Source organism: Mirounga leonina, unplaced genomic scaffold (genome assembly GCF_011800145.1).
Source record: "Mirounga leonina isolate KUSES-001 unplaced genomic scaffold, KU_Mleo_1.0 Mir_53, whole genome shotgun sequence".
In the NCBI taxonomy this organism is placed as follows: Eukaryota; Metazoa; Chordata; class Mammalia; order Carnivora; family Phocidae; genus Mirounga; species Mirounga leonina.
The window spans coordinates 1,446,426-1,472,515 of NW_023270807.1; the positions used below are offsets into that span (position 1 = coordinate 1,446,426).

At 56.5% G+C, this 26,090-nt stretch overlaps 1 protein-coding gene across 2 annotated transcripts in view; it reads right to left on the reverse strand.

Moving 5' to 3' along the window:
* Positions 1 to 26,090, reverse strand: part of GRM4 (glutamate metabotropic receptor 4) — a 104,713-nt gene that overhangs the window by 49,576 nt on the left and 29,047 nt on the right. For both annotated transcript variants that reach the window (XM_034990565.1, XM_034990564.1), the window contains exon 2: positions 13,557 to 13,773. In XM_034990565.1, coding sequence (XP_034846456.1) covers positions 13,557 to 13,773 — 217 coding nt within the window. The remainder of the gene's footprint in view (positions 1 to 13,556; positions 13,774 to 26,090) is intronic.

Here is a 26,090-nt window from a genome sequence, read left to right on the forward strand (position 1 = left end):
ACTCCTCCTTCCTCAAGTCAGCCCCTGTCCATTCTTGAGGATTCAGTGCATGGCCCACTCCTCCAGGAAGCCTTCAGGGGTATCCCTAGGCTTCTTCTTCCTTGGGCACCCATAGCAATCCCAACATCTCCATCACTGAGCTTAGCACAGTGAATGAAATTTATGGGAGATGGCCGCTGCCGGGCTCAGAGCATTCACTGATTAGCAACCACTTACTAAGCACCAGGCGCTGTCCTAGACACTGTGGGTACAACTATGAATAGGACAACCCAGAATCCTGCCCTCATGGAGCCGATAGCCATTTATGAAGTAGACAACAGATGTTGAGGAACGACCTAATTAAGAGTTGGCCTACTGTCCAGAAAGTCTCTTGGCTCCATCTTCAGCTCCTGTCTCCCTGCTTTCCTCTTCTGTCATCCCCCACCCCATCCTGTCTCTTCTCTCTCTCTCTCTCACACACACAAATACACGCACACTCCCCCATTATTCCACAGCCCCTTATGTTCATGCAGTGCTCACATGTTCTCTCATTAATTCCTCCCAATCAGCCCATGGCTTAAGTGACCATTTTACAGATAAGGACCCACAAGCCAGAGCCTTGTCTTGGCTGCCTCCACTTTCCTTTTCTCCGGCTTATCTTCCCCTTCTCCTCCACCTTTCCATTTTCCTTTCCAGGACCCAGCGCCAGTGAGGTATGCTCTGGAGACCAGGGGCACCATGCTAAACCAGGAACTGTCCCCAGAGATGGGGAGCTGGGCGGAACCCAGGGCCAAAGTGGGGAGGCCCAGGGATTGTCCAGAGCAGAACATGCACGTTTCTCTTCCTGAATAATGTTATAGTTACATTTTTCTCCCACCTTCTGGGGTGACTGGCAAGTTGCCTCCTCTCTCTGAGCCCATTTCCCTATCTATAAAATGAGGCAAGCAAGGCAGGCTCTGGGAGATGGTAAATGGGGCCCGTGCTTCCCTCTCCCCTACCCCCCTCGGCAGCCGGAACTGTGTCCCTCTCCATCTTCATTCTCCTCCCTCCCTCCCCTCTCCTCTTGCTTGTCACTTTGTCCTGCTTCCTCCCCCAATCCCAAAGCCTCCCTTGGGTCCCAAAATGTCTGTAAAATGGTCATTAGCTTTCCTTCTGGCTCATTAAAAATGAGAATTTGCATAGAATATCCATATGATCATTCTGTCTACAGCAAAATGGGACGTGGATATAAGGCACCATGCAAGTCAGGAAGAAAGGGGAGGACAGTCACAATGGGAGGGGGGAGAACCCCAATCAGGAAGAGGCCAAGTGCTCACCACTGGGGTCTCAGGCCTCAAAATCAGGCCCCCTCGGGCCCTTTCTTGGCCTTTTTGATGGCTAATTCACCTATTTTTGTCATTCTTACAATAGCCAGCCAAGTAGGGACTGCAATTATCCCCATTTTACAGGTGGATAAACTGAGAGGCAAAGAGGAAGAGTGGCTGTCCAAAGACACACAGCAAGGCTGTGGCACTCCTGGAGGGCAGCACTCTCTGCCATGGGCCAGGCTCCCCCAACCCACGTAGGCCTGCTGGTTTCCCAGGAAGGCTGCCCCTCCTCACTCTCAGGAGGAAGATGTCAGGAAGAGCCACACCAGTCATGCAGTTCTCCCACCCAGAACACCCTCCTGCTCCTCTGGGACAGGCCCACCTGTCCTTTAACTCTCCTCCCGTCACCCCTCCTCGAGGAAGCCCCCCCTCCCCAAAACAACTGTTTAGCCAGATGCAGAGATTTCTGGAGACAAAAGTGTCCAAACCTCTTCTCCCAGCTATAAACAGCTGGCCCTTGGACAACACGGGTTTGAACTGTGCAGGTCCACTTGTATGTGGATTTTTCTTGATACAGTACAGTGCTATAAATGTATTTTCTCTTCCTTAGGATTTTCTGGATAACATTTTCTTTTTTCTAGCTTGCTTTATTGGAATAGCACAGTATACACCTATAACATACAAAATACGTGTTAATCAACTGTTTACGTTATCAGTGAAGTTTCCGGTCAACAAGAGGCTATTAATAGTTAAGCTTTGAGGGAGTCAAAACTTATATGCAGATGTTCAACTGCGCAGGGTTTGGCACCCCTAACCCTTGTGCTGCGCAAGGATCACCTGTAATTACATTTAGACCTGACTCATCCCAAAAAGAATTCGCAGCAGTGCCCAGAAATAAATATACTTGGCAAAAAAGAATTTGATAACAGAATCGAGGGAAAGGAACCTGTACCTTACAGATGAGGCCTTGCTCAGCAGCCACAGACTGGCAGAGAATTGGCAGTCTGTTGGGACCAGAGCCAACCTGGACTTCCCCAAATGTCCGGCCTTGGGGGGGAGCGGCGCACTGCCACTGTCCATGGTGCTGAACCCAGGAGCGCATGGGCGACCTCCCATCCACATGCAATCTAGGAGCAAGTCCTTCCGGCTTGAGCTTCAAAATACACCCTAAATCTGTCCCTTCTCATCATCCCCACCCCCAGTCTAAGCCACCAACATTTCTCACCTGTGGAGGAGGAGTGGCCTCCTCACTGGCATTCCTGCCTCAGCCCCTGCCCTCACACAACAGCTGAAAAGCTCCTATTAAACCCAAGTCTGTTAACATTCCTCCCCTGCTCACAATCCTCCAATAGTTCCCATCTCATTCAGAACAAAAGCTAAGATCCTCCCAGTGGCCCACAAGGCCCCACGTGATCTGCCCCTCTTCTACTTCCCTCTACCTCACTCACTCTGCTCCTGCCTCTTGGTTATTCCCCAAATGCCAGGCAGGCTCCCACATCAGGGCCTTTGCACTTGCTGGTGTCTCTGCCTGGGGCACTCTTCCCAGAGATCACAAGCCTCACTCTCTTACTGCATCTGGGGCTCTGCTCAAATGCTACCTCTTCAGAAAGGCATTCCCTGACCACCTTATATGAGATAATCTCCCCTACCTGGCCCTCTCTGCCCACTTACGCTGCTTTATTCTTCTCCATAACATGCCATCAGCTCCTATCTGAAATTGTATTATATAATGATGCATTTACTTGTTTGTGTAAGCTCCTCTGGCCCTCTCCCCAAATGGGAGCTCACAAGGCCAAGGTTCTTCATCTGTTTGGTCCACTGCCATATGCCTGGTATCCTGGTGCAATGCCTGGTACACAGTAGGTGCTCAATAAATATTTATCCAGCAAATGAATGAATTACCATACAGAGGTGAGAGAGGAAGTGACCGAAGAGGAGAAGAAATGCCCCTCACCTCACCAGCTACATCCCACAAAGCTGGCTCTATGTGATTTAGAGGCCTGGACTCCATCTTTCTGAGTCCTTCAAAACCCCAGGAACATAAGGGAAACCAGCACTGAAGGAGTGACCACCAAGGGATATGTCCCTCCCCACCTCTGGGGCTTGTTAGACAGGATCTCTCACAGACTCCTACACAATCACCATGACTTGATGACTCCTGATCCATCCCCCCAACCCCCCCCACACACACACACACTCCCCATCAGAGGAGTCCCTCCACCTCCTCCTTCTCCCCTGGTCCTGAGCAGAACCTCTGGCCTTTGTTGGGGGCAGTCCTCCTATGTCCCTCCCCACAGCTGACCCATCAGTGTCTCCCTGGAGAAAGACAGGTGACAGGAACAAATACTTCATTGAGGGAAGACTCCACCTTCCTTCTCTCAAGCTCCCGAGTCACACAAACCTAAGTGCCAACCCCACCTCAGCCACTGACAAGCAGTGGGGGCCCAGGCTCTCCTGTGGGCATGCTGAGCCACACTCACTTCTATTTAAAAAAAAAAAAGGACAATTCTCAGAGTGGCTGTGTAGGGGCTGACACTGGGGCCAGAGCCTGGCAGCTTCTGTGAGGATGGTTAATGAGATGTCCCTAAGAAATATGTATATTAAAACACAAGGAGACAGGCACTGGGGTGGCTCAGTCAGTGAAGCATCTGCCTTCGGCTCAGGTCATGATCCTGGGGTCCTGAGATCCAGTCCTGCATTGGGCTACCTGCTCAGCAGGGAGTCTGCTTCTCCCTCTGCCTGCCGCTCCCCCTGCTTGTGCACTCTCTCTCTCTCTGACAAATAAAACCTTTAAAAAAAAAAAAAAGGAGATTCAGGGGTCTTCACCCAGGCCAGGCCAGGCTGGCTGAGGGGCCAATGCAGGAGTTGGAGCCTGTTGGGGCTCAAAGACTCTGGGCAGAGGGCTGGTGGACACGGAATAATAAGCAAAAATGGCTACAAGCATCCCTGTGTGTCCACCTGTGTGAGCCCATTGAAGAAGGCACCCAGCCCCTTCCTGGTCTTACCAATGAAGAACAGGAGGCTCAGGAAGGGAAAGGGACTTGCCTAAGGTCACATAGGAGTAGAGGATGAGTCTGAGACACCCAGGACACTCAACAGCCCCATACAGGCCTGAAGTAGGAAGTCTCAGGGTGACGAAGAAAGAAAACGGTGAGCTCACAGGGTCTTTCCAGAGCTGCAGGGAAAAAGCAGTATGGGGCTTGCTTCAGCTACATCTCCAAGGAGCTCAGAGTGGGGGGTACTGGGGACCCCACCTCTGACAGGAAAACAGGCTGAAGTCCAGCAGTCAGCCAACAGGTGAAGAGGGTCCCTGGAGGTCAAGTCCCAAACCTGAGCAGGGAAGGTCACTGGCCTTCACCGCTTGCTCTTTAACAAAGGGGAAGAGCTCAGAAGGGATCAGGTTAGTGTGCACAGGGCTCCTCTGTGGGCTCAGGTTGGGGCCCAGCAACAAGAGACATACTGGAAGCTGGAGGCCAACCCTATGGTACCTGGACTTCCATGTGGCGAGGACAGATAGAAAAGCTGAGAGAGGCACCTGGGTGGCTCAGTTGGTTAAACGTCTGCCTTCAGCTCAGATCGTGATCCCAGGGTCCTGGGATCAAGCCCCACATTGGGCTCGCTGTTCAGGGGGGAGTCTGCTTCTCTGCCCCTCCCCTGGCTTGTGCTCTCTCTCACTCGCTTACTCACTCTCTCTCTCTCAAATAAATAAATAAAATCTTAAAAAAAAAAAAAAAAGCCAAGAGAGGTGAGTGAGGCATGCAGAGCTGCACGCTGGGGCAGCTCCGAGGTCCCCTAACCCATCACCTTCACGTTGGTCATCAAGCTGACACTCCACAAGGGAAAGTGACAGGCCCAGGGTTACGTGGCCACCCAGAGACAGAGGCAGAACTAGACTGGGCCCCCGCGCCCCCGTTCTGATTAGTCACGGCGACAACTGACACCTTTGGCAGCATGGTGTTTCGTGTGCTGAGGGCCTTACACCGATTCACTCACTTCATGCTCACAGCAACCTAAAAAGCGGGTACTATCGATATCCACCTTTCACCAGGTGGAAACTGAGGCCCAGAGACCCTGAGGGACCGCTCACGGTGGTGCAGCTCCTGGTGGCAGAGCCAGCATCTGGACTCTCAACCACTCTGCCCTACTGCAGCGTCCAGGGGACAGGGTTCAGAAGGTCAAAGCTACAACGGGGCTGCCACCAACAAAGGGAAGTTTTTTTAACCCCAAAGAAATATTCAGACGCGTTCCACAAAGGAGGCTGGTGAGAGAAAATGTTGCTTCCTGTCCAAGAGGGCAGGCATGCAAACTCAGAGCAACAAGGGCTTGGCGGCTAACATCTTCCTCCTCCTGTCACTCCCGTCAAGCTTGGAGGCAAACGCAGAACGGATCACGGCCCCGCTGTGATAGGCCAGGGTGAACACATCAAAGACGAACTGCAGAGAGCAGGAAAAGTGACCCAATGACACCCAACCCAGGGGACTCACAGAATCAAGAGGTGTCAGCACCCTGCCAAAGGCCAGAGTGGCAGAGAAATCAGAGTGGACAGGCCAAGTCTCCAAGGCGGCCCAGGCAAGTTCGGGCTTCATCTTCACAGCAGTACGGAGATTGACCTGGCAATCACCAAGCAGTCACATTGATGCCAGCACCTTGCCAATCTCCAAGCGCCAGCCAGGAGACCCAGCTGGCGCACGGTGGGCCTCGTGGCCCGGCAGGGGGTGCGCATGCCAGGTCCACTTAATTTCCACCTACGTTAGAGTGACGGGCAGCAGACCAAGGCAGTGGAAGACGTGATGGGTCTCAAGTTCAGGGCAGCCTGGTTGCTAAGCTAGAATGGTGGCGACTGGCTGCGAGGTGGGGCCCACTTCTGCTCAGCATCCTTGGAGAATGGATGGCCGGTGGGCAGGGCATCCTGGGCCCTGGCTGCCGGGTCCCTGTGCTGTGGCTTCAGGAAGCACCTGGGGGGAGAGTCCAGAGGTCTCCCCCTGAGAAGATGCTGCAAGCTCATACACACCAAGCTAAAGCCAGTGGCAGGACTCCTCCCTGCTTCCGGCCCCCCGGCCCCTTAGCTAATGTCAACCACATTTCATCTGATTGGGGGTGAGAAGATTGCATGCTCCAGGCTCTGTCCCTGTGCAATTGGTCCCAAGCATTCCTGAACCAAAAGACCAAACTCTGAAGCATCCCCATTTGACACCCATTCCTTTAGGTCTTGAGGGGTGTCTTCTTTTCCAGCACTTCTATGAGAGCCTTTGTTGATGGAGAAAAATGCCTGGAGCCCGGCACCCTGGACTGTGAGGACACAGCCTATGGGGGGCAGAGCTAGACGCTGGAGATGAGCTGACTCTCCTGTTACAGAGGAGAGAAGGAGGCCCCAGAAGGGCAGTGACAGACCCAAGGACACAGGGCTGGTCATCTGTTGGCTCACGTGTTCATTCTATCAACATCTATTAAGGCCCCGCTGTGTGCAAGGGAGGGCGAGAAGCACAGAGCCAAGTGAGCCCTGTCCTTCCCCAGCATCAGGGGGCGCAGAGCCATATGAAAGAGGCTCAGGGAAAGTTCAGTAGGCACTGTGGTGGGTGTACTTGAGGCTTCCCAGGTGGTGAGCCCTGGGGACCATCATCCTCCCTCCAGGTGAGCATCTCTGCATGGGGGGAGAGCAGATGAGGGAAGCCTGCAGGGAGGCAGGGCCTTGGCCTGAGCCTTAAGGGCAGAGAGGACCCCCCAGGGTCCTGAGCAAGTGGGACACAGCAGGTGGAAATGGTGTGTGCTAATACATTCCCTGGGGTAAGCCGACATGACCCCAACTGCCAAAAAAAATTAAAATACAGCATTGGCTTGAAAAAACTCTGCTCAGCTCTGTCTTGCATTGGTCCCTGTCCCATGGCCACTAGGACCAGGCCAAGCCCCTCAGTGGGGTCCCATCTGCCTGACTCACTCCTACCTCTTGCTCATGCTGTTACCCCAGCTGGCATGCCCTTCCCCTCCTCTTCACTTGTCTAAGCCCGTCTTGCTGGGCCAGGTCCCATGCAGCCCTGCAGTATAGCTCTTCCTTTAACAGATGCATCATCACATCCCTTCATTCACTTATTCAGGCAAACTCTACTGAGTCCTACTCAGGGCAGGGCACGAGGTCTGGTGGTGTACGCTCCTCCCGTGCCCACCGAGAGCCAGCAGGGCCCCTAACTCCTCTCCTCACACCGGGGCTGCCTACATGGGGGGTGCGAAGCCTAAGCCAGCTGGGAAACTCAAGCAGGTCTGGAAGGCTGAGCATCTTCCCCTTCCTGCCCTCCGGGGCAGGCAGCCCCTCAGGATGAAGAATCCCAAGACAGGCACTGTCGCAAGAAATGAGAGGAAGTGGAGCCCCACATCTCAGCCTGATGCAGCTACAGAGTGGCCCTGAGCTCTCATATCCCTTCTTCTGCCTCCAGGAAAGGATTCTGTCCTCGGGGAGTCAGGAGAGGGCCGGGGCCAGCCAGGGAGCTCACTGGGGGAGGAAGCTAGGTCCCAGGGCCACCCGACCCAACCCCAGGTGCCTCTGCTCTGTCGGCCTCCGTCTGCCCTTCTGCAGGCTGGGAGAACAACCTCAGGCCCCTGGGAGAAGAGCTAAAGAAGTAGCTGGGGGCTGGGCTTTATGGTCACCCATTCCCTAGACATTTACTAGGCAGTACTATGTGCCAGGGACTGACCTAGGGATGCAGCTGAGAGCAAAATGGGCAAAAAACCTCTGCCCTTGTGGACCATAAACAAATATAAATTCACTTGTCAAGTGCTATAAGAAAAATAGAGCCAGGAACAGGGAAAGGAGAGTAACCGGCCAGGGGAGGGGCTATCTTAGATACTGTGGTCAGAAAGGCCTCTCTGAAGAGGGGACAGCTGGGAAGACACCTGAATATACGGAGGATGTGGGCCAAGTGGATATTCAGGGAAAGACAGTTCCAGGCAGAGGGGCCAGCCAGTGCAAAGGCCCTGAGGTGGGCTGATGCCCAGAGTGCTAGAGGAGCAGTGAGGAGGCAGGTGTGGCTGCAGCAGAGAGATGGAGGGGAGAAGAAGGAGAAAAGGCCAGGGGCAGTGGGACGGGAAGCAGGCATTCTGTCCACCATTAGGGGGTCTTGGATCCTGGGGGCACCCTGGGACAAACCTCTCCTCTCTGGTTTCCCAGATACATAAGCAGAGCCAGCACCCCCAACCCCGGTACCACAAATCTTTCCAGCTGGCCAAGCTCTTCCCCCATCCCCTTGGAGCCTCCAGGAGGAGAGCGTTCCTTTTACAGCAAGAGAAGATGAGTCCAGAGATGTCACATAGCAGTGGGATGAGGAGGCGCCCCAGCCTTGAGCCTCGGCTGCCGGCCCTGCCAGTCTCCATCCGTGCTGCTGTGCTGACCCGAGCCATCTAAATGCAAGTCTGACGCTCAGCCCTGGGAGCTGGAGCTGGAGGTCAGACCAGCAACAGCTTGACTCACCAGTGTCTCCGGAATACCAATAGGGGACACAGGGACACAGCGGGGAGATGAGGCTTTGGAACTTCTCACTGAGCAAGGGACAGGACGTCCTCCAAGGAGCAGGCTGACCCATCCACCCCCGCCCCTTCCTGCCCTGTCACCACCCAGAGCGGCCATCTTGTTCCCACCCTAGGAGCACAGGCCTGGATGTGCCCAGGGTGCTGGAATCGCTCACCAGAGAGGACCAGAACCAAAGCCCCCAGGCGACCCCATGGAGAAGCCCCTGCCAGGAGCTGGCTTGTGTCTTTCCTGCCACATGCACCAGAGGTGGGGGAACCACCTGCTGGATTCAAATTCCACTCCTGCTATTTTCCAGCTGTGTGACCTCAGGGGAGTTGCTTAACCTCTCTGATCCTCAGTTTTGCCATCCATATAATGGGATTGTCTTGAGGGCTAAATGAGTTAACATGCATGAAGTACATAAAACAAGAATTGGTTCATAGAAGGACTCCCATCAATATTACCTACTAATATCATCCATTCTCCCATCACCCACACAGGAGGCCTGGGCTGCTACTCAGCACTTCTGTTTGACCTTGAGCAGGCCCCTTAACTTCCCTGAGCCTTTGTTTTCCTCATCCGTGAAATGGACTACTACGGGAAGTAAACTGAGGCTCACATGGGGCCCCATGGGCAGAGAAATGCTGTGGGGGTATAAAAGTTTATACCCCAGACCCCAACCCTGAGGGGGCCCAGGATGGTGGAGGGAGGCACTGAGGACAGGGCCACGTTGGTACCACCCCCTCAGGCTGTCTCTCCCTCCCGGGGTGACTAACTCCCATTGTCTCCAGAGCCCAGGCGGGGCCTGCTCGGCATGCCTAATCCCAGGTTTTACTCAGCAGCCTGGCCAGGAGGAGGGAGTCCTGGCGTTCAAAGATGGGGAAATGCACCAGATGCCTCATGCGAGCATGCACACACACAAAGGCCTGTCCACGGACACCCCTACCGAGGCAGGCCCCCCAGTCACATGTCCAGAAAATCACATACATGCAGCCCTCACCCCGACGCGTGTCCCGCCCTAGTTGCCTTTGGAACTCACCTCGCTGCCCGGGCACCACCAGCCCAGCTGTCCTGTCCTAGCCTCATCCCTGAACATGACCTACAGCTACTGTTAGTGCCCAGCCTGGTCCCCACGGGCCCTCCAGCTCTCCCCGGGCCTCCCTAGGAGTGGCCAGGCAACAGGGAGGGCTGCAGCCCAGGCAGCGGGACCCCAGATAAGAGCCCTCTGATGTGTTTCTGAGCTCCCACATCCGTGGGCCAGAAGCACATTCCGTTCTGGCAGTGACCAGGTTTATCCCCATTTCACAGGTGAGAAAACCAAAACCGAGCAGCTGAGTGACTGTCCCGGGCTCTCACAGCCAAGAGGCAGCCAAGCCAGAGCCCAGATCTGTCTTCCAGAAGCTGCCCGTTAACCACACGCTGCCACCTTGGTGATTCGGGCGGCGGGGAGACAGACAGCCTGGCTCCAAGTCCTGCTCCAATACCTCGCTGTGTGAGCCTGGGCAAGCCACCTCACCCCTTGGAGCCTCAGTTCCCCCCTCTGTAAAATGGGAACAGAAACACCGGACCCACAACGTTGTCACCAGGATTCGTGATAGTGCAGGGAGGCTGCCTGGTACAGGGCAGGGCTCAACCAAGGGCCACAGGATGGCCTGGGGCATGAGCCACATGACTGAATGATTGGGGTGGGAGAGCACGGCGCTGATGGGGGCTGGAAAACGCTGGCCAGGGCTTTCTTTAAGCCCCGTGCCAATGGCCCAACCCATGCTGAGTGCTACACAAGAGCTCCCCACCCAGAGGACAGAGCTGGGTTCCAGTCCCTGGTCCTCCACATCCTGCTTATATGGCCTTGGGGAAATGACCTACTCCTTTGGGCCTCAGTTTCTTCATTTATAAAATGGATGCAATGGTGCTCCCCTGCAGGACCCCAAGCCCACACAGCAGGCACCCAAGACTCGCTGGCCAAGCTCTCCCCTCAGCTCTGATGTGCATCCTCCGCCTGGCAAGCACGCCCTCCCCTCTACGCCGCTGCCTGGCACTCCTCTGAGCAACTCACAGATGATTTATACTTCAGAGGACGAATCAATACCATATACGGCCAAAGACATCTTTAATCCTTCACAGGGATTAGGCTACAAGGTACAGCGGCCTCTTTCTACAGGCCGCTCAATTCTGATTTCAATTTGGCCAGCTGGAGCGCGGCTTTCTCTCTCCTTTTCTTTTCACCCACCCAAAGACGTTCCTCCAAATCAAATTTCATTTAGCAGGTGGGGTGGGGAGGCCTAAAGGCCCATACACGAGAGCGGGCCCAGCCAGGGCCCTGGGGCTGCAACGGGAGACAGGAGGAGGGTCTAAGGACGTGGGAGGTCAGGCCTTCGGTGATGGGATGGGGTGCAGGGGGCGCTGTGAGGGACACCTGCGCCAGGCCAGGAGTGCCCCTGAGCCACAGGCCCTGGCAGCACAGCTAGTTCTCTTCTTTTTCTAGAATTTCTCTGTAAAAGTCTTGAGTAGACTATATATTCTCTGACCACCAAATGCCTGATTAGATGCTTGTGGAAAATTCAAACAATAGTCCAAGTTTCAGCCAAAATGCAATACCTAGGGATGCCTGGGTGGCTCAGTTGGTGAAGCGTCTGCCTTCGGCTCAGGTCATGATCCCAGGGTCCTGGGATCAAGCCCCGTGTCAGGCTCCTTGCTCAGTGGAGAGTCTGCTTCTCCCTCGCTCTCTGCCTGCTGTTCCCCCTGCTTATGCTCTCTCTCTCTCTGACAAATAAATAAATAAAATCTTTTTTTAAGAAATGCAATACCTAGACCTCACCCCAATCCCATGCCTCTCGCACCCTTAAGATGTCAGCAAGTGTCCCTCCAGGCTGTGTGTGTGTGTGTGTGTCTGTCTGTCTGCCTGTCATGCCCCCATCTGTGGGAAACGGGGGCAGAAGATGGAGTGATGACTACAAAAGCAGTTGTGACCTCTAGCCCTGGAGCCAGACCGCCTGGCTTCAAACCCTTCTCTGCCCGTTTACCGGTATGACCTGGGGCTGGTTATTATTAGGCCTCTCTGTGCCTCAGCTTCCTCCCCTCTAAAATGGGGGTGTCTACCTCACCCGGTAGGGAGGATTACCGGGGACAACAGGTGTCAAACGTGTGCTCAGCAGCTGTGAGGCACATAGGGAGAGCTACGTGAGTACCAAGAGTGGCTTCTAGGTCCCTCGTGCCCGGGACTGAATACCACGGAACACTAAAATTCTAGGCTTTCTGTCCCTCCTTCTAGCACCTTTGTCCCCAAATCCTGTAGAGACTGCACCTGAAACAGAGGGCGGTGGGCTCGTTTGGGAAAGGATGCCAGCCACTGAGGACAGGAACCCGGCAGAGTGCGGTGGGTGGGGCCGGCCCCGAGAGAGGGGCTGGTGTCGCGTTGGAGCAAAGCAGTAAAGGACATGTGGGCAGCCAGAGGGAGGGGGCTGTGGCACCACCAGGGGGCCCCAGGGAGCTGCAGCCCACCTGCCTGGAGGTGGGAGTGGGGGCCCATCCGACCCATGCTCCCCTCTGCCTGGCCAGCCGCCGGCGTGGCGAGTGGCCTGGAGCCCGGGCATCAGTCAGGGCCGCCCCACTTCTGTCCTGTCTACCAGGCTGCAGGCTCCCGAGCTGCTCTGGCTGTACAATTAAAGGGGCTTATCTGAGACTTAGAGCAGGATGATGCCCACAGGGTGTTACCAACGCCAGCCTCTGGATACTCTGTGGTTCCCCAGGAAAAGCAATTAGAGTCCCAGGGTTATGCGCGTATAAATATACAGATGCCATCCTCCAAGGTCGAGGGCACCACAGTGAGCTATTTAGAGATAGAGCCTTGGGAGAGGCCAGGGGCCCCTCTGCCAGGAGCTGGGTCTGTCAGGAGGGGAGGAGCCTGTCTGCTTCCCCCCAACACCCCACCCTCAATGAACTGGCCTGCTTGGCAAGGCTCACCCAGACCCAGGTGGAGCCCCCGACCCAGGGGACTGACTGCTGGGCTGGCCACCCACCGCCACGGCCCCGTGTGCAGGCTGCCCTCCTCAGCATGGCCATCAGAACTGACCCTCTGAGCTGGCCAGGCTTCAGGCTGCCCGGAGTGTTAACCCTTGCTGTGCCAGCCTCTTATTGCTTGTGGATATCTAAAACTTTATCCCTGGAGCTTCTGAGGACAATTAAGGGAAGGTGGGGAGCTTAATGGGGGGAAAGGTGGCTTGTGGTAAGGGGTTGATGGGGGGTGGGGGAGACCTCCAGGAGAGCACATCTCTTTCCCAGCTCCTCACATCCCACCCACAGGCACCTACTTCCCTGAAGCCACAAGGAACCAGCATAGCGCTGCCCGCCCCGGTCTCTCCCTCCCACCACACAGCCAATGCCTCACACAACCCTGGCTCCCAGGACCTGCTGGCTGAGCCCCATCTCCTGGGTCCCTGAGACCCTCACTAAACAAAACCACCTCCACCCCATCCCCTTCTCCCTCTGCCTGAGAACAGCCCTGTTCCACTGGATCCCATGCCAGAATATCAACAGTCCCTCCGTCTGCCTGGCCTGGTCGGCAAAAGTCATTCCCATCCACCCCCTAGTCCTGGGGGCTACCTAGCCGGCCAGCAAGGCCACGGACAGCTCCCCAGGGCCCAGGGGACAGACGGAGGTCCACGAGGGGAATGGCCCGGGGCAGGCAGAGCCCACGGCAGGACCCAGAGAGCCTCTCAGGCAGCGCTGGGCCACTGTGCCCTGACATCCCCCTGTTCCCGAGCATGACTCACCATCCTCCCGGGACTTCTGGATGAAGGCCTCCACGCCGCTCTCGCCGTAGCTGCCCTCCGAGGCCAGTGTGGACACGTAGTTCCACTTGAGGGCGCGGACGATGTCTACCATGGCCTGGGCCTGGTACGTGTCTGAGGGCACCACGCGGGAGAAGAAGTCGTAGCGGCTGTTGTCACTCAGGTCAGGGGCTGTGGAGGCGTAGCTGATCTGGGGGATCTGGGGGCGAGAGGGGCCGCTGATGGGGGTGGCTGGCATCCCCACCGTGCCCAGCCAGCACCACACCACTCCAAACAGTCTCCTCCCCATCCCCATAGCCTCGGGACTGCCCCAGCCCTTCTTGTCCTGAGGGAGACCCTGTGATGTGAGCTGGGTGGGTCCTAGCCCGCTTGACACAGGAGGAAACTAAGGCCCAGAAGTGTGAGCACCTGGTTGGGTAGCCCTCCCCTGGCTCCAGCCCAGAGTCCCAATGCTTCCCACCTCCTCTCAGCTGCCCCCACCGCCAGGCTTCCCCATGTCCTCCCCATCCCCAGTGGGAGTGGGACTGACATCAGGGTGAGAAGTGACTGGCGCATCAGCATCAAGCCCTCCTCTTCCAGAAAAGTGTCCCAACCAGCATCACCTGGGTCCTGTGTCTGGTGGTCCCCCAAACACACACACACACACACATACACACACACACACACCAGGGAATCATACAGGATTACACACATAAACACACACTGGAGCCTCTGGGTGCCTCCATTTACAAAAGGGCTGGAAGATCCCAGCAGGGGAAAATCCCTAGGTAGATGACACAGTTCAGGCTGTGGATGGGGTGGGGATGAGGGTGTCAAGAGGGGCCCTGAGAGGTCATTTGGCCCATCACCCGCCCCTAGGCAGCCCCTCATGTCAGCACCCAGCAGATGCCGAACTCCCAGCTCCTTCATCCTGCCCAGCTCCGAGGAGACAGAACCTGAGTCCCCACCATTATCCCACATCCCTGGCCACCCAGAGGATGGAATCACAGGAAGACAGAGTGGGTGAGGTCCCCAGGAAGTCCCTCTCTCCACAGCCTGGGACACAGGGTCCAGACAGGCCTCCATGGCAGATTCCAGCACCCTGCCCCCAGCCCTGGTGCTCCCAGCCACAGAGCACTTTTGTGCCCCCACAGACCTCACTTGGGCCCTCTCCATGCAAAGGTGAGATGCAGAGCCCTTAAGCTGCCCTTCTTCCTATGGCTGACATCCAACCCAAGGACAAAAACCTCCTGGCCAGTCTGGCCACTGAGGGTGGGAAATGTTCCAGAGGACAAGAGGATTTGGGGTGCCCCCTGGACAAGTGGTTGCCCACCTGGCCTATGCCTAGGGTGTCCCCATCCCCAGGGACAGCAAGGGTCCACCTTCCATGGAGGACGCCCATGAGGACAAGGACATGGCCCAGCTCGGCCCCCTGTGATGCCCCCCAGGTGGGCCCCAGCAGGCCCCTCATTGTCTCCCCTCACTGAACTCACTCAGGAGAAAGGGAAAGATGGGGTGGGGAAAACAGATGATGGCTTGTCCAGATTCACTGAGCAACTAAGGGTAACCCCAAGCCCTCTCATTGTAGCTCTTGTGGTCTTTCTAAGATGGCATATAACCCCCATGGCACTGTTTGTAAGAGCAAACCTTTGGAAATAATCTGGTAAAGCAAACAAACAAACAAAAAAACACAGCCCCACAAGGAATACTACTCAGCCGTGAAAAAGATCCTGGGAGCTTTCCATGCGAGGCTCGGACAGCTCTCCAAGACCCACAGCAGGAGCAAAGCAGCAAGGCCAGCTCCGTGCGTGAGCAGCACCCCGCCTATCATGGGAGGGGGCAGGATGGACCCTCCCCACTCTGAAATAAAACAGCCTCCGGAGAGGGAACTGGGTGGCTGGGGGACAGTGTTGAGGGGAGAGCCTTCCCTTGGTACCCTTTGCATGTTTTACATGCAGAATCATGCAAACATACCACCTGCTTGGAAAACTACAGTATAATCTTCCTGAGCACCTGCATCCGTCCCCTCTCCTACTTGTGTCCATGGCCTCCGAAAACTAGCCAGTCCCCTCTGCCGTGGAGAGCGCTGAGCATGAACACAGTGCCCTCTAGAACATGGTCTCTGTTTGGACAGTTGGTGGTTAATTTTAGGAGTGTCATTATTTTTAGGGTCAGCCAAGGGGTATCATGGTTTTAGGGGTTGGTTGGTGTTTAAGGGTCTGTCATTCAGAGCAACGTCTCTCAGCCTCAGCACTACTAAGACTTTGGGGGTCTGATTCTTTGTTGGGGGGCTATTCTTTGCACTGAAGGATGTTTGGCAGCATCCCCATCCCCTACCCACTAGATGCCGGTAGCACACCCCTCCCCCAGTCACAACAACCAAAAATGTCTCCAGATATTGCCAAGGGCCCCCCGGGGTGCAGAACCATCCCCAGTGGAGACCTACTGCCTTAGAGGTCTGTACTGAAACACTGAGGAGTGCGGTGATATGATGAGGTTTGGGGTTCACTTCAAAAGCATCACAATGGGAGCACATGGAAGAAGAAAGAACGATGGCCAAGAGCAGACAACTCTGAGTCCCATGTACTTGGGGGCTCACCACCCCATTTGTTTTGCATGCAGCCGAAATGTCCGGATTTAACACATTTTTAACAATAAAACAAAACAAAATCAACAGCACCCTTGGGGCATGCCGCTGAACAGAAGAGCCCCAAATTTGGAGCTGGAGCCAGAGCAGGTGTTGGAGAGGGCAGGGCCAGGACCTGCCTTCCCAGCAGGTCCCGAGAGAAGACAGATTTGTTTGTCAGCTTCCCTCGGTGCCTGGTCCTCAGCAAGGAGTGCTCATCACACGCCCGGGAACCCACTCTCTTCCTAATTAGAAGAAGCTTGTCTCCTACTTCTGATGTTTTCTCCCAACACGGCACTGGAGTCAAAAGGGACTGCATCCAGCAGAGGGGCAGGAAGCCCAGGGAGGTCTCAGGGCCCCTCACACAGAAGACTGCTCACTCATCACCCTTCATTCCTCCCTCCAAGCCACCTCCCACCTCTCCTCTAGTTCAGGCACTCAGCATGGGCTGGGATGGCAGACGGACAGATGGATGTCCAGATATTAGGACCCAGGCCCCCGCCCCACTGCACACCCCAATTCCCACAAAGGGTAGGAGGGCCAAGCATGGAGTTCCCGCAGGGTAAGCGGGTAAGTGGGTCAGTCTGCAGGGGTGCCCTGGCCTCAGATTTCACGCGCACAGGAAGGACCTTTGTTCTGCCAACAACTCCCCAGACCCTGGAAAAGGGACCCAGCCCTGAAGTGGTTGAGAGGAGGAGAGAGCCTCCTGAGTAGCGTCAGGGGGATAAGCCAGCATCCCCTGCCAGCCCCACCTCCCCCGACCCTCGCAGGCTCCTCCTCAGCTCCAGACCCTCCAAGCTTCCTAGCAGGGTGGTTTCGAGCTGAGATTGGGGAGCTCAACTGCTCAGGTTCAAACCCCAGCTCAGCCACCCACTAGCTGGGAAGCCTCCAGAAAGTTACTTCACCTCTCCAGACCTCAGTTTTCTCAGCTGCAAAATGGGAATAATTACAATCCCTGTCTCATAGGGTTGCAAGGGTCACATGAGGGAATTTTTGTGAATGGCTAGCAGGCAGTAAACACTTGAAAAGTTAGCTCTGAGGTGAGCTATAATCCCTCCTGCTACACCTCCCTTAGCCCTCTATCCCCACACCTCCCAGCCCCTCTCCCAGCCCAGTTACGGCTATGCTCCCAGGGCTGGGGCGCCTCCTTCTGGAATGCTGGCCCGGCAGGCCCTCCAAGGCCCTCCTCCCTCCAGCCTCACCCATGCCAAAGGCAGCACAGCGTCAGCCGGAACCCAGATTCCAGGGGCCCCTGACCGACCTCAGCTGGCCTACTCTCGGTCCCATCTGCCTGGCTTCCTCTGCCCACAGAGCCCATGTCACCTCCTCCAGGCAGCCCTCCCTGAGCTCCAGAGAGCCTGCTCAGACCTCCCACAGCACCGAGTGGGGTTGCTGCAGGGGCACCAGACATGTCCTCCTGGTGTGAGGATGCCTGGCCCACTTGTCAACTCAGCAGGCATCCTAAGGTGCCCCCATCATGCTGGGCAAGGCCATTCTGAGGACACACAAAGAAAAGTAGACTACTCCCAACACCCACTGCATCCCCGGAAGGGCCAGGTGGGGCACCCCAGAGGGACCCACTGTGGCTGGAGCTGGCACCCAGCAGAACTTCCCACCCAAGGGATGAGTGACTGAGATGGGAGGCAGGGAGGAAGTGAAGAAATCTCTCCCCACTCCATGCGCACTCACCCCCCAACCCCGTGTGCGCGCGCACGCAATCACGCTCTCCCTCTCTCTCTCTCAGGCTTCTCGAGTGACAAGGAGGTCCATGCCACGTGGGGAAAGACAAAAGCTGCTTCCGGGCTTGAGCAGCAATGAAGATGAATGCCAAGTGCATCTGTGTGTGCGTGCGCGTGCGTGCGCGTGTGTGTGCACGTGCTGGAGCATGTGCCCTAAGCACGTGAGCACCCAGCACATTCATTACTCCTCCTACCGATAGTCACTGAGTCTGACAGCCTGCCAGGCATAGTTCTGAGTGCTGGCGACAGACAGGTGGACACTCTGTCCTCGTGGGGCTCCCAATCGACACAGAGGTAGGCCATGCAAAGGTGATCCTAAGCTGTTAGATGGAAATAAGGGCCCAGGAGAAAAAGGAAGAACAGAGCAGGGGACTGTTAGAGGGGCCGGGGGAAGTCTCTCTGACCAGGCGACATCTGAGTCAAGACTTCAAGATGGTGAAGGAGGGAGCCATGTGGGTATTGGAGGGAGAGCATTTCAGGCAGAGGGAACAGCCAATGCAAAGGCCCCTGCACATATGTGTGCGTGTGTGAGTGTGCACATGCATGTGCATGTGTAAGTATGTTACATGCCTGTGTGTCCAGGCGCACACGTGTGTGTTTAGAGCCTGAATCTGTTCTCAGGCTGTCCCAGGCCTGGCCAGCAGCCCCACATCCCCACTAGGTACGGCAACACTGGTAGGCCCCAGGATGCCCACAGCTCAGGCTCTGACTCACTGGCTCCCAGACTAGCAGAATCGAGGGACTCCCTGAGAGTGGCTGCTCCATGTCCCACACCACCCAGTAGAGGAGAAGCGAGCTGACAGGTAGGAAACCTGCCCCGCGCCCCAGAGCCACCCAGGGCACAGTTTCCTGAAAGCCGATACTTCATTCAAGGCTGTTTACAACAGCCAGGGATCAAACCTCTACCTTGACCTCCACGAGGCCTGCAGCACCCCGAGCCAAGCAGCTGGGTGTCCATGACCATCACCATGGCCACCCCAAGGCCACCCCACAATAACACCAACCCTCTTCCTGTGTGCTTTAATGTTTAAAAGCACCTCCCCTTCCTGTCTCTTCCCTAATGCTTTGCACAGCACGGAAGCTTCCAGCACACCCTGCAGCCAGCCTGCCTGGGGCTGTGTGGTGACCCAGCCTTGTCATCCAGCTCTGTGACCTCAGGCAAGCGAGCAGCCTCTCTGGGCTTCAATTTCCTCCCCTATAAAGAAGCCACAGTGACAAGACAGAAGACTGCACTGGCACATACATGCCAAGTGCTCCAAACAGGGGGGCCCTCAGCAAATGCTAGCTATTAGCAGGAGAGAGGGAGGCGAGGCTAGGACCATTGTGCCCATTTTGCAGATGAGAAAACGGAGGCTCAGAGAGATGAAAGTACCCTCTGAGTATCACAGCCAGGAGATACCAGAAACAAGGCAGAGACTGAGCTGCTCTGCCATTCCGGAATCCTGGCCTCGGGCCCTGCCCACCCTCCCAGCTGACTCTGTCCCTTCTGCTCCACCCACAAGCCAGGCCGGGCAGCCACAGATTGAAGCTGGACCCTGCTGCCACCTCCGGCAGCCAGCCCCGGCCAGGGCCCACGCAGACCTCGGGACCCCCAGCTGGCTAACTGCGGCCCCTCTCTCACCAGGGAAGTGGGGAGGCCCTGCAGTAGGCCAGGCAGACCCTCGGTTGGCTTCCTGCTCTTTGCCCTTCTGATCCCGGCTGCTCGAGGCCTCAACTGCCCGGCTCTCAGCATCCATTATTTTCCTCCCAGATGAAAGGCAGCCAGGCTTTTAGGTACATGAAAGCTGCACGAGCAGGAACTGGAGTTCAGAGAGCTAGTGAGAGGAGAGAAGGCCTGGGCCTGCACGGACAGGGCTGAGGGACACGGTCCCCCGCCCCCAGCCCCCTCACCCGCCTGAGCCACGCGCCGTCTCCCAAGGGGCTTCTGCTGCAACACCTCCTCTGTGGGTGTTGCCAGCCACCCTTCCTCCCTCTACGGGGCCTCGGGAGGGCAGACGAGGAGGAGGACTGTGTCTCCATCAGAGCTGGGCCCACAGTAGGCACTTCACCCACTCTTGTGGGGGTACCAAGCACCTCCTCTCAGCCAGGTGCTGAGAACTAGCCTGGTGGGGGCTGGAAAAGGTGGTTCAGACACACCTCCAGGCTGACATGCCAGGTTTGGGACAACAAGAGATTCATTGGGGGCCTCGCGGGGGAGCTGTAAGGAGAGAAAAGCCTGGCAGTGCAGGCTGAGGGCTTGGACAGGCTGAAGAGGTGCACAGCTGGGCAGGGCCTTCACAGTGAGAGACCAGGGATACGCCTGAAGGGTGCAGGGAGACATAAGAGGAGTAGGGGGGCTGTGGACCCAGCACATGGAGGGGGTGGGGATGGCCCCCCACCCTCGGCCCTGACTGGGCCCATCTCGGACAAGGACCCCAGGGTTTAAGAGCAGAAAAAAAGAGTAACCCTACTGCATAGGACAGCCACAAGGCCTCATACACTCATACCGCATGGAGATGCCCCCCTAAAGAACAGAGAAATGGACTTCCGAAGCCTGGGAAGTGGGGGCGGTGGAGAGGGCACCCTGGGCACGGGGCTGAGCTGGCATCTGGGCAGTCTTCGGAAGGACTTGGATAGACGCTGATACGCCTGCCCCAGGGCTTCCTCTCGGCCCCCGAGTCGGGGGCCTTTCCCCACACTCAGTAGGTCACTTGGGGCCCACTGGCCACTTCCCCACAGATCCTCTGGGAATTCGGGTCAGGCTGGCCTGCACCGCTCACTCCAGGACGCCTCATTAATCGGATCTCATTACCCTATTCTGCTGACACAGACCTGCCACCAACTCCCAGCCCCAGGTGTCCAGTCACTCGGGGGCCTGGCCATGCACCCCGGCTGGGCCCTGGGCTGGCCTGTGTCCCAGCACCACCAGTCAGCCACTCGGCCCCAGCTGGGGGCTGCGCCCACCATCTCATCTCTGTCTCCACCTCAGTGCCCGGGGCACTCACCCCCCGGGCTCTGCCACCCCCCAGGCCTGGAGACCCCCCTCCTCTCACACTGTGGCCTGCAACATCTCCTCGCTGCGACTGAGAAGTGGGCATCAGATTTTCCCAGGAGCCAAACGCTATCTTAAAAGACAGCAAAATTTGCCCACCAGGCCCCTGTGGTCCCTCCACCCGGCTGCTCTCGAGGCCACCAGCCTTCACCTCCCACACTCTCCCGGCCCACCCGCACTCCTCAGAAACCCCGTTGATTCGTTCATTTGTTCATTCATTTGCCCGCCCGAAAACGGTTTCCACAGCACTTGCACGCTCTGTGGCTCTGGGGTAAACACACAGAGACAAATTCCTGCCTTCGTGGGACAGACATTCTAGTGGGAGGGATAACCAGTAACAAACACACACACAACTGATGTCGTCCTTAGAGCCGCGGGAGACATGTCCAGCTCCTGCCCTCCCGGCGCCACGCGGCAGAATCCAACTCCCTGACCCCTGTGGTTGGCTGCGGCCGTGTGACACGTTCTAGCTAATAAGGCGGGAGCAGAAAATGCCATTCCTTCGGGGCTGGAGCATTTCCCTGCAGTCGTGAGACCCTACAGGGTACACTTTCCCTCTGCTACCAAGACCAGCAACGTTCCAGACCAGCCCGGGTCCCTGAGGAGATGGGCCAGAGCACTCAGCCGACCCACACAGACGTGTGAGGCGGTAAGTACCTAGTTTATGTATTTTAAGCCACAGAGACGTGAGGGTGGTTTGTTCTCAGCACAGCCTCACCAGTGATGACTGACAGAGTGGCAGAAGCATCGTGCTCTGGCCCCGGCACGCCCGGGAACAGGTCTTCCTTATGTCCATCTCACAAGCCTGGAGATGTCCGGTCCACATTCAGCACACGCTAGTTTGGGCTGAACTGAATTACCTTCACACACACACACACACACACACACGCATGCACGCACACAATCATCATCATCATCGTCATGAAAACTAGCATTCAGGGGCGCGTGGGTGGCTCAGTCGGTTCAGCATCTGCCTTCGGCTCAGATCATGATCCTGGGGTCCTAGAATCGAGGCCCACATTGGGCTCCCTGCTCGGCAGAAAATCTGCTTCTCCCTGTGGCTCTGCCCCTCACCCCGTTCGTACTCTCTCTCTTGTTCTCTCTCTCTCAAATAAATAACATCTTAAAAAAGAAAGAAAAGAAAACTAGCATTTATTGAGTGCTTACTATGTGCGAGGAACTAAGTAGTTCCTAAGTAGTTACAAATGCCTTCACACCTTTGATCTTACAATAACCATATGAAACAGACCTTCTTATTCTTCCCATTTTCCCAAAACTGAGGTTCAGAGAGGTTAGGAAACTTGTCCAAGGCCACACAGCTAGCAAGTGGCTGAGGCAGGATTTGAACGCAGAAGGACAAGCTCCAGAGCCCAGGCTACTGTCGTGTAGAGCCCCAGCCTCCCCCTTGTACAAGTAGGCCCGCACATACATGTGCATGCACACACGCACACTGGTGCACACACAGAATCTGAGGGCGATGCTGACAGCCTCCAGGGACCAGGAGGGCTGCCCACACCTCTTGCAGGGTGGGGCCCTAGGGCAGCAGCAGAGGGAGCCAGCCCTACTTCCTCTCCCGCGCTCGGCCCCCCCTCTACTCCTGGCTGTCACACGCTGGGCTGAAGTGGCCCATCTGTCTCCAGCACAAAGGATCAGGCAGGGGTGGGGGCCAGGGGCCCCAGAGGGTTGTGTAAATGGCTCTGCTTTGAGCAACAGCTAATTTCTAAACATAATTATTAATTTCATGCTTATCATATGCAAACCTCTGTCTCCCGGACGAGATGAAATTGATTTAATTAGAAATTCCATCATCAAGCCTTTCGGATCCAAGCTTTTAATTAGGATCACCAACCCCACCCAAGCCTGCCAGAAAGTGGGCTCCTGGCCCCTGCTTCTCTTCCCGAGGCCCCAGGCAGAGCCAGGATGTGTGGGCAGCTCCACCGTCACCGGGGACTGCCCCCCCGCCGGCCAGGTCAGGGCCCCTCGCCAGGACCATTACCCATGTCCCACCCCACACGGGGTGACATAGCCCCACAGTCACAAGTGGCCTCTTCCCTCCTGGCATCATAATGGGGGAAACAGCTTGGCGAGAACTCATATCATCTTGCAGCAAGGACTGGGGTGTTGAAGGTGAGCAGGAGCCGGGAGATATAACAGACCTCCCCTCTTCATGCAAAATTCACATAGCAGCCTCCCTTTGGGAGCCCCTGCCAGGTGCTAATAAAATACCTCTTACAGCTCAGCTCAGGGCAGTCTGTCAAAATTATCAGCAGCACTTGGCCTTTCAACAAAGCATTTCCAACACATGACCTCTGACCTCATCTCCAGCCACTCCCATCTTGGCCTTGCTTGGTTCACGGGGCTCCAGTCACACCCACCTCCTTGCTGAACCCTGAACACACCAGACACGCTCTGCCTCGGGGCATCTGCGCTAGCTGTTCTCTCGGCCCTAATGCTCTTCCCCGCAGACACGGATGTGGCTCGCTCCCTCACATCCTTCCCTTCGAGAGAAGACTGTTCAAACATTACCTTCCTGGGAAGGCCTTCCCCAGCCACCCTAGTTAACACCCATCCTGCTTCCCTCACTCCCCTGCACCCCACTTCCACCTTCCTTCCTTTGATCTTCCCCAGAACAATGATCGCTTTCTAACGCACTCAGCATTTACTTTCTTACTTAATATCCACCTCCTCGTGACCCATGAGCTCCACAAATCCAGGGACCTTTCTTTTATTCCCCACAGGAGGCCTCGCTCAGCACTCGGCACAGGGCAGGTGCCCCATAAGCAAAGGAGCCACCGCATTCCTGCCACGGAGCAGCCTGAGGACCAGCTCCGCAGTCTCGCCAGCACGTGAGACAGCTGTGGAGACCCAACCACACAGCCCTGGGGCCTTGCCCGGGTCCCAGAGCCGGTCACTGGCCGAGGTCCGGTTCTCACATGGTCTGACGCTTTGCCTGGGTGAGCAGGCCCCTCCTTGACAGTGCCTGGTACGCACAGATGGTGCTCAGAGGTCTCCTTCCTCCCTCCCCAGGGCTCAGCAGGGGTGTCCCTCACCTCCTGGGGCCTGCTGAGCCCTGTCCCCACCCCCCCAGCCCCCTGATTTCCCAGCGACACCCTAGAAGGCAATCACTGTGGAGCTGGCCCACACCCACCTCTGTCTCCCCCTCCCCAGGGCCCACCCGGCCTCTTATCAGGAGAGCACGTGGACACTTGGATTAATTTCCAGGACTGTTCTGAATTATGTTTTCCAGGAGAGAACCAGACAGATGCAGGCAACAGGCCTTTGAACAAATATTTCCCCAGAAAGTGCTTTACTCAGTCCCTTGTCTCACCCTTTTAAACATTATATGCTTTCTTAGGAGCCCAGGAAAAAATGGGGCCCCGATAAGGCACAGAGGCTGGAGAAGAACAGAGGGCCCAGAATGGAGGGCCTGGGCGGGCTGACAAAGGAGCCGTTCAGAGGCAGGCTCGCAGGAGTTACCGCAGATAAGAGCACAGGTGGGGGAGCGGGCGGCGCAAGGGAGAGAGCAAACAAGATCCTCAAATCAGCACTTGTCCTATTTCATAAGCAAAATGTAGATCAATAAATTACACTCACTTTTGCAGGTTTTACATGCTGACTCCATCACCTTGTCAAGAGTGATACATATCAGGGGAGGCCAGGGGACGGAGGAGCCCAGAGGCCTAGAGAGGAAGGGCCAGGGGCCTGGTGGAGCCCCTGGGGCCACAGGGCCTGCACCCCTTTTTCCAAGAAGGGCTCAAAGCCCAAGTTCCCAGAGGCAAGGAAACAGGCTGCCACACCGTCCGCCCACTGCCTCGCTGTGTGACCGTGGGCCGGTCACCTCCCCATGAGCCTCCATCTTCTCATCTGTCAAATGGGCACAGCGGTGAGCCTCCATCTTCTCATCTGTAAGCCTTACTCTGAGGCTCATATGGGAGGATGGATGTTAAATCTTAGAAAGAGAGCAGCAGTCCAAACACTAGGAGCCATGATGACACCTCTTGCTTGCACACCGGGTGCAGTTAGCTGATACAGACTCTCCCTTTGTTGATTCTCACCACAGCCCCGGGACAGGAAGCCGTAGCCCCATTTATATGAGGCTCAGGGGGCTGGGGAGCATGCCTGGGGTCACCCAGGCCCATCTGATGGCAAAGCTGGGCTTTCTCTGTGCCACAGCACTGCCCATGAGCCAGGGAGCTAGGCGGCACTGGGCCACACGCAAGTGTCCAAGGGGTGGGGGGCCCAGAGTGGCCCGGCACCCCTGGGGACCAACCTGCGGGGCTGAGCAGGGGCTGGACATGGGGGGAGGGTCAGCAGGCAAGAGGCTGCTCAGGTGTTGGTAGTAGCTGTGCCTTAATGAGCACTTCACAGGGATTATCTGGTTTAATCCTCACACAATAACCCCATGAAGAGAATGCTATTCATTACCTTCGTTTTTTCAGAAGAGAAAACAGAGGCCTATGAAAACACGGACATAAAACTAGAGCAAGTGGCAAAGCAGGACCTGAACCCAGGGCTGTCTGACTCCAGCCCCTGAGAGCTCACGCAGTCCTATGCCACACCTGGCCTGCCCTCCACCTTCATTGCGGGCTCCTGCCCTTTGTCCACACCATCCCTACGCTCCGGGGGGGCGGGGGGGGGCGGGGGGCAGCCAGGATGGGGGGGTCAAGAGTCCGTGCCCCAGGTTTCTCCCCAGCACATCCCGTGAGCACACTGCTTCGCCTCTCTGAGCCTCAGTTTCCTTATCTGCTCAAGGGGGGAGAGGTTAATGACCCCTGCCCGCTGGATTTATAAGGTCAGGACAGAGGGAGGGGCCTCCACAACACGGGAATGACATCTGCCCACAACCACAAGCCGCGGGAGGTGCGGGCAAGCCTGGGACAAGCTCAGCAAGGGGGGTGCACCTGAGATGTCCGGAACCACGGCTGCCCCCGCGCCCCGCCGCCCGCTCCTGCACGTGGAGCGCCAGCCGTGGGGGCGTGGCCGGGCTGGAGGGAAATTAACCACAGCGACTGCCCCAGGGCTCTCCCGAGTTAATGTGCTGCGCCGCGTGTAATATACGGCTCTGTATTAATATATGATATAATGGGATGTATTAACATTATTGAACACATGAGCCGATAAAAGTCACATCACCATCACTC